This window comes from Archocentrus centrarchus, chromosome 21, assembly GCF_007364275.1.
Source record: "Archocentrus centrarchus isolate MPI-CPG fArcCen1 chromosome 21, fArcCen1, whole genome shotgun sequence".
Lineage (NCBI taxonomy): Eukaryota > Metazoa > Chordata > Actinopteri > Cichliformes > Cichlidae > Archocentrus > Archocentrus centrarchus.
In genome coordinates, this window is record NC_044366.1 from 12,121,534 (window position 1) to 12,128,553 (window position 7,020).

The following is a 7,020-nucleotide window of genomic DNA, read 5'->3' on the forward strand; positions in this document are numbered from 1 at the left end:
GACCATCCTTACTCCTTGTACTGTCCTGATATCCAGGTATACATGTAATTAACAGTTGGCTACACACATTTCTTTGTACTGCAGTTATTCAGAGGTCCTCCTGCAGTGATGGAATAAATCTGAGACCACTCAGCTGCTGTGAGTTCATCATATTACTGTAAAACCTTCTCACATTCAAAGCCAAATTAATCACTAATTTACCTTCAGTAAAGTACATTCAGCATAAAACTAAGCCTAAGCCATGCAGTGCCGAGCACTGTAGTTCATTCCTGGACAATTGTGAAAGACATTGAAGCTGCCTTTGCACAACCATCTCTATGCTAATTTTTGTACTAATTATTACTTTGGGCCACCTCTGCCTTACTTTACCCAATCTTCAAAACACTGTAAGGCACCCTTTTCCAGTAAAGAGACCATTTTTCTCAGACTTCAGCATTTGTACCTAAGCACCTTTTACTTGAAGCCCACACATTACACTGCCAGCAACTACTGCCTGTGACTGGTCTCCATTTCACCAAAAACCTGAGGCTTAAAAAGAAAACCAAGGACAACTGCACATTCAATCAGCTAGCTGATTTGTCAAAAAGCTACAAAAGCATCTTTTAAAGTAATTCAAAACTCCACTATTCTTAAATTCAACCCACAAGCTGCTTGTTTGTAACAACAGAAATGAAGGTTTTCCCAGAAATGTAGAGAAATGAAGGTTCTGGTGCTTGATTTTATTTATTTTCAATTTAAACCATAAGTCTTTTTATTGTAGATGAAATCTCATTTAATGCAACCACAAACCCAAACACAAGGGGGTCTGGGGATGTCAACCTGTATGGATCGTTGCTAAAACAGTATGCAGACGGAAGGAAAACAAACGTCTTCTTTCAGCCAGTCAGAGCTTTGCTCGCGGTCCAGCCTTTTAGTTTCAATCACAAAAACTGGATCAATCCTGGGACAAAAAAAAAAATCAAACACTGCAAAAGCCAAAAAGGAAACGGTTAAAAACTGTACTCAGTGACCTATCATGTTTGATTTCCACCCCCCAGGTTTGGGAGCGGTTCTGTGAGCCGTAATGTGAATATTTAAGAAATTGGACAATGTATCCATTCAGGCATGATGCAAAGTCGTGCTCCTCCGGTCTGCTTTTTAGGCCATTTTGGAAGCAGCAGTCAGGTGAACAGTAGATGTAATTCCAGGTAGTTACTGTGGGAAAGAGGAAAAACATGTTTTCCTTTATCTACCATGCTGCAGTGCATAGTTTTTATTCAATTCAAAAATTCAACCATCTACAGCCAAGTGGACAATACACATGATTTTACACACATGACAGATTCACTTAGAAAACCAGACTGAATTACTGTAGCTCTGATTTACTGATAACATATGCATTGCTGCGTTAGTTTCAGGTAATCCTTCCTGCTGTGTAGTGCTGAATGAGCAAAGATGTTCTCCAGTGAAAACATCTTGTAGTTTGAGAAATGTATGAAGTCCTTACTATGTCACAGCACTTACGCATTTCTCGATCTCCAGGCCATCTTTGAAGAACAGCATGAATGGTGTGATGCCGTCTTCACGGTAATCCAGCAGACCCACCATGCCCTCTGGGTTCATGGACTCTCCTGTGAAAAACTGCAGAGAAACAGAAATCAGACTTTCCTCTCAGTCTAACAGCAAGATGTCTATTCCTGGTTAAAAAGGGGAATCCCCCTGCTTAATCAGGCCTTGTTATTTAGGCTTTTATTTATTTTTAGTCTGTTTTTAACATGGTTCCCTTTTGGTAGTGTTTTAATGGTTGTACAGCTATTCTGTCTATGAAAAGAGCTGGTGAACCTGTGCTGTATAACCCACTCAGGATGTTGGCTGACAGCTGCAGACCAACATGTCAAAGAATTTAAGTGTTTGTTTAAAACAAACAAGGTGGTTAAACTTGTCTTTTTGATACAACTTAACAGCAGCAGCCTGTCTAGATGTGAAGTTTTCACACTGCACAATCACAAAGTCTATGTAAAGCCACAAACTGACATATGGAGGCGGATTTGCTTCCAAGTCAAAAATATTAGCCAAAAAAAAAAAAAAAAAAGTACTTGATGAGTCACGAATGCCTGTCAGCCGAGATTCTCCCATAAACTGAATTCTCCTGACACCAACGTGCTTATTGTCACCATTTTTAGACAGCCTAAGCTGTACGATTTAACTTTGATTCTGTATAGATAGAGAGGAAAAAAGGAGAGCACGTGTAGAAAAGTGACTTGTAGGACTTGCTCTAAGTTCTAAAAACGCAACTCCAACATAAATTCCACTCATCAGCTGCACTCCTCATACTCCCATTGGCTGTTATGGGTTTACACTGCAGTTCCTGTATTCTCAAGAGTAAGGCAAGCCAAAATGTTGTGTTTGGTGTGAAAACACTAAGATATTGTTTAATTTTTGTATCGCTACCTGGTAGTTCTTGATGTTCCCTAAGATCTTCTTGACTTCTGGTTGGACGTCAGCCATGAAGCTCTCCACTCTATCTGGTTTGCTCTCTTGCAGCTTGGCCTTAACACTGCACGTTCAAAAAGAGAGACATTAATTTAACAGAGCTGTTGCTTGTGCTTGATCATTCAAGAACTAGAACTACACCTTACTGGTGCATTGAGCTACTCACGCCTTCACGTATTCCTTGATGTAAGTCATGTACTGCTTCTTGTCAAAGGCCGTCTCCTGCAGTTTGTGGTTCAGTATGATGTCGACACCAGAGATGGTGGTAGACTCGCTGCCTTCGGGTGCTTCCTCGGCAGAGGCGTTGGCTGCAATTAAAGAATCATCAAAGCCTTCTGTCCTGGTGACCGTCTGTAAGCATGAAGTAGAAGAGGAAAGAAGGAGGGGGAGAACAATTATTGGTGCATCACAGAAAGGCCAGGATACATGTATAAGCTGTATGTTGTAAAAAGGCACAGTTGACTGGGCATCTGACATTTTCAGTTTCCTCAGGCAAATTGTTGATGATTAAAAAAAAAAAAAAAAAAAAAAAATCAGGTTAGTGGGAGAAACTTTCTATCCATGACAAATGTTTGAGAATTTCCACCTGAAAGGGGACCCATTATGTTCTGAGTGGACTCTGCTTCAGCTGCCCATACCAAACAAAGTGTGAGCAGACTGTGGGTGGGGGTTTTTGACCATATCTGGGACATCAGCTCTCACTGACAATACAGACCCAAGAATATAGAAGCTGTCTGAAACTGAACAATCGCATATATTACTTATACAAAGACATCTGTATTTGAAATTTTAGCCATGCTTCACATGAGGACCCTCCATCTTAACACTTTAAATATGACATAAGAAAAAGCACAGCAGGTCCCCTTTAATCTACAATCAAATATGTTCAAATCATTGCTGAAATAAGCAAGAGAGTTGGTGCTTCTCCTGATTGACGCAGTGCTATAAACACAAACCACGAGGTACCGACAGACCAGCAGAGCTGTGTAAATACAGATCTCATTCTGTGCAGACGGAGACACAGCAGACATTCCCAGCATGAAGAGAAAGTAGTGCACACTGTAACACCGCGTTCCTATACTGTGACTTATATTATCCCCAATTAGTGGACAGCTGGGTTTTTTTTTAATGCATACTAAATGAGGAAGGCATTTATTATAATAACAAGATACTTAATTAGACCAGCTTGGGGATGGGCAGATTGATATTGTCAGGTAAACCCCCTATTAGGTAAACTACTAAATCACTTAAGTTGTAACAATTATTTGGTAATTTATTCATTTGGTGGACAAACTATACAACCTCAACACTCCTAATATGGTTGAAGGGTGTTTCTACTCTCCTGTTTTTACTTTATTTTCATTTATTTTGAGTATACACATAGAACAGTTATCCATTCATATTTATTCCCCTTTTCCCTTTGTAAGAAAGAAAGTAAAAAAAAAAGTCATCAACATCCCTACAGCACTCCCTCACACACACACACACTCATCTTAATGTTTATATCTATATGTTAGAAAATCTTCAAGCTTTTTCCTGTTCTGTGTGCTGTCTTTTGTTTAAACCTAAAATATTACTTTTTAGGTTTAGGGTTGAGGCAACATGGTGACGCAGTGGTTAGCTTTGTTGCCTCACAGCAAGGGTTCAAATTCACCATCTGGCTAGGGCCTTTCTGTGTGTTGTTCACATGTTCTCATCTAGTACTCCGGCTCAACGCTCCAAAGACAGCCACTTCCTGGGATTAGGTTAACTGGTGCTTCTAAATTGCCCATAGGTGTGAATGGCTGTCTCTGTATTAGCACTGCAACAGACTGGCGACCTGTCTTGAGTGTACCCCGCCTCTCATCCTACAGTAGCTGGGATAGGCCTACTCAGCCAGAGTTTCAAGTGAACTGAGTCGAGCAGAAGATGTGACATCAGCCTGCCTGCCATAGATTGGCCAGGGAGTGATATTACTAGAAGGGTCATGAAAGCAACTTCTTCACAACAATCAAACCTGCTGTTTTTGAAATTACTACATGCTAACGGATGTTTTTGTGCTTAGTGGCTGAAGAATCCAGATGGAGCTAAATGGAGTGACCGTTTGCTGTAACAACCCCACCCACATCAAGATGGTACTCAATTATAATGGAAAATGAACAAAACTAAGTAGAGCTGAACTGAGTAGGTACAAGGGAAAAAGAGGCATTTAAAAAAAATCTCCACGATGCTTACGGCCATGGAGCTTGTAGTTATGTTAATGGAAAACCTGCCACCATGACTCATCTTTAGTCAAAAGAGAACGTCATGTAAGGACAGTCAGAAATCATGACTAATACGACAAAGCATCTACCAACCTACTTAAAAAATGTGTAGTCAGCCCATCCTGAATAACTGAGGGTGCTCTCCCTGACCAAAAAAAAATAATTTGACACTTGATATCCTCAAGTCCCCAGTTATGATTATCCCATGAACACTGGCCTGTCTTATGTACAGTTACAGTTGGAGAGAAATTTAAAAAACAAAACAAACAAACCAAAAAAAAAAAAACTGACTGGGCATCACATTAGTAGTGGTTTACACACTGGCCTAACAAGCCAAAGATCCCAAGTTCATTCCTGGGACAACACAAATCCCCGTAGGTGGGGGGAGAGGTGGATCAGGAAGGGTATCCAGCATAAAATATGGAAAATAAATAAATCTGCCAAATCAAACATGCATTGCTACCTACTATGGCGACCCCCTGTGAATAAGGGAGCAGCCAAAAGTAGCTTCTTTCTCTATGAAGTTGTGTTAAAACACCTTAACTATTTAATGTTTTGGGTGTATGCCAACTACACCGTGAATTTCACTGCAGAAACAGCAGCTGTTGCAAAAGGGTGAAACTGGTTAAATCTTCAGCTGAACATGTGGGGTTTTTTTTGGGGGGGGGGGGGGGGGGGGGGGGGGGGGGGGGCAACTCACCTTTCCTTCAACTTCAAAGAAGATCCCGTTTTCAGATTCTTTCACTTTAAAAGCATCTGAAAACATCTCATCACCTGTAGAAGGAAAAAAAAAGGCACATATTACAACACTCCACACTAACACCTGGCTGTGACATAAAGTAAAAGAACAGAAGAAGCAGCAGCCTCCATTCAGAGGTATGAAGTTATTCCCAATGCTAGTCTGAATCTTTTTTTTTCCCATTTTCGCGACTAAAATAAACAAGTGTAAGGCGTAGCGGTAGGGGAGACCAACAATGCCAAATCTAGAAAAATCTGCCAGACAAAAATAACACTGCAGGCCACATTCACCGCCTTACTTCAGCATGACGAACCCCAACAGGAATACCCCCCAACCCCCAGGCCCGTGTCGAGCCACCCCGCCGGTGACTACCCGCTACGAGTCGGCGCTCTTTTATACTTTCATCCAACTTTATTTCAGCTAAACTGCGGCCGAAGCTAAAAGCTAACCGGTCACAATCACCGGCTAGCCCACAGGGTGGCTAACAACACTCTCCACATTGAGTTTTTCGTTAGCATCTGGCTAGCGCTAACTTCCGAACCATGACAACACGAGTTAGCTCGTTAGCGTGACCAACTCTCACCTATAACAGCACACCACGGGCGAAATAATCCACGCCACCGTCAAGTTAGCCGGCCCGCGTGAAAGAGGACACTTAAAATGACCACTCACCGCTGATAAGGTCCCTGTAGATGATCATTTTGCTGCTTCGGTGTTAATTCTTCCCAGAGACAGAGAGCAGGCCGACCGCCCAAACAGCACGGGAGAGGAAAAAGACCGATCAGTCCGTGAGGCGCTACATTTACATCCTGCTGACGTCACTGTCGGTCGGCTCCTGCTCCGAGTTCTGCTGCCACTCGTGGACGCAATGGTCAGAAGTGGTACTACACCTATTCTGAGCTTGCAGGGAGGGATTTTGCAACTGGGGCTCAGATAACCAGGTGGGAAATAAGTAATAATTTAAATAAAATTTTACTTGGATACTTTTTTAAACTGTAATAATTGATTAAAAAATTTTGGGGGGTTGTGGGCCAGTAAATTTTTTGGGCTTCTGAAGTGGGGTGTGCTAGAAAAAGTTTGAGAAGCACTGCTTTACAGGGAAGGGGTATTCAATACAAATCAATACAAAGCTGTTCAAAGTTTATTTTTCAAGAAACTGCTCCCATTCATAGGGCCCCGAGGGGTTGCTAAATGGTTTGATAATTTATATAAGATTATATTAAGTTATGCACAATAGCAGCTGTGGGACATTTTGTCATATCACAGCACCAGAGCAGCAGCTTTTGGAATCAGTAACATGATCTGAAGCTGTTCTGAGACTCTTTCTTTGAGTATGACCTGAAACCTACAATTTAGCCACTAGTCATCAGTGAAATGTTACTGAGGTCACAGATGTAGAAAGGTGAAGGAACAGTTTCCTATACAGTTCTACAAAACCAGAGGTATTTTTGTAACCAGAGTCGCCGCCTCCTGCTGGCCATTTAAATTTTGTATAAACTATGTTTAAATGGTGAAATACTGTTTTTCCTTTTTACAGTTCAAGATTAAATATGCTAAAAATACTCC

At 41.4% G+C, this 7,020-nt stretch overlaps 1 protein-coding gene across 1 annotated transcript; it reads right to left on the reverse strand.

The window, feature by feature from the left end:
• Positions 1-698: 698 nt before the first annotated feature.
• On the reverse strand, positions 699-6,276 carry tpt1 (tumor protein, translationally-controlled 1). The gene is made up of 6 exons (XM_030758622.1): positions 6,127-6,276; positions 5,416-5,489; positions 2,639-2,823; positions 2,431-2,536; positions 1,504-1,620; positions 699-1,194 (listed from the first exon to the last, which is right to left on the reverse strand). The coding sequence occupies exons 1-6, from the start codon at positions 6,152-6,154 to the stop codon at positions 1,192-1,194; spliced, it is 513 nt and encodes a 170-aa protein (XP_030614482.1). The 5' UTR covers positions 6,155-6,276; the 3' UTR covers positions 699-1,191.
• Positions 6,277-7,020: the final 744 nt, after the last annotated feature.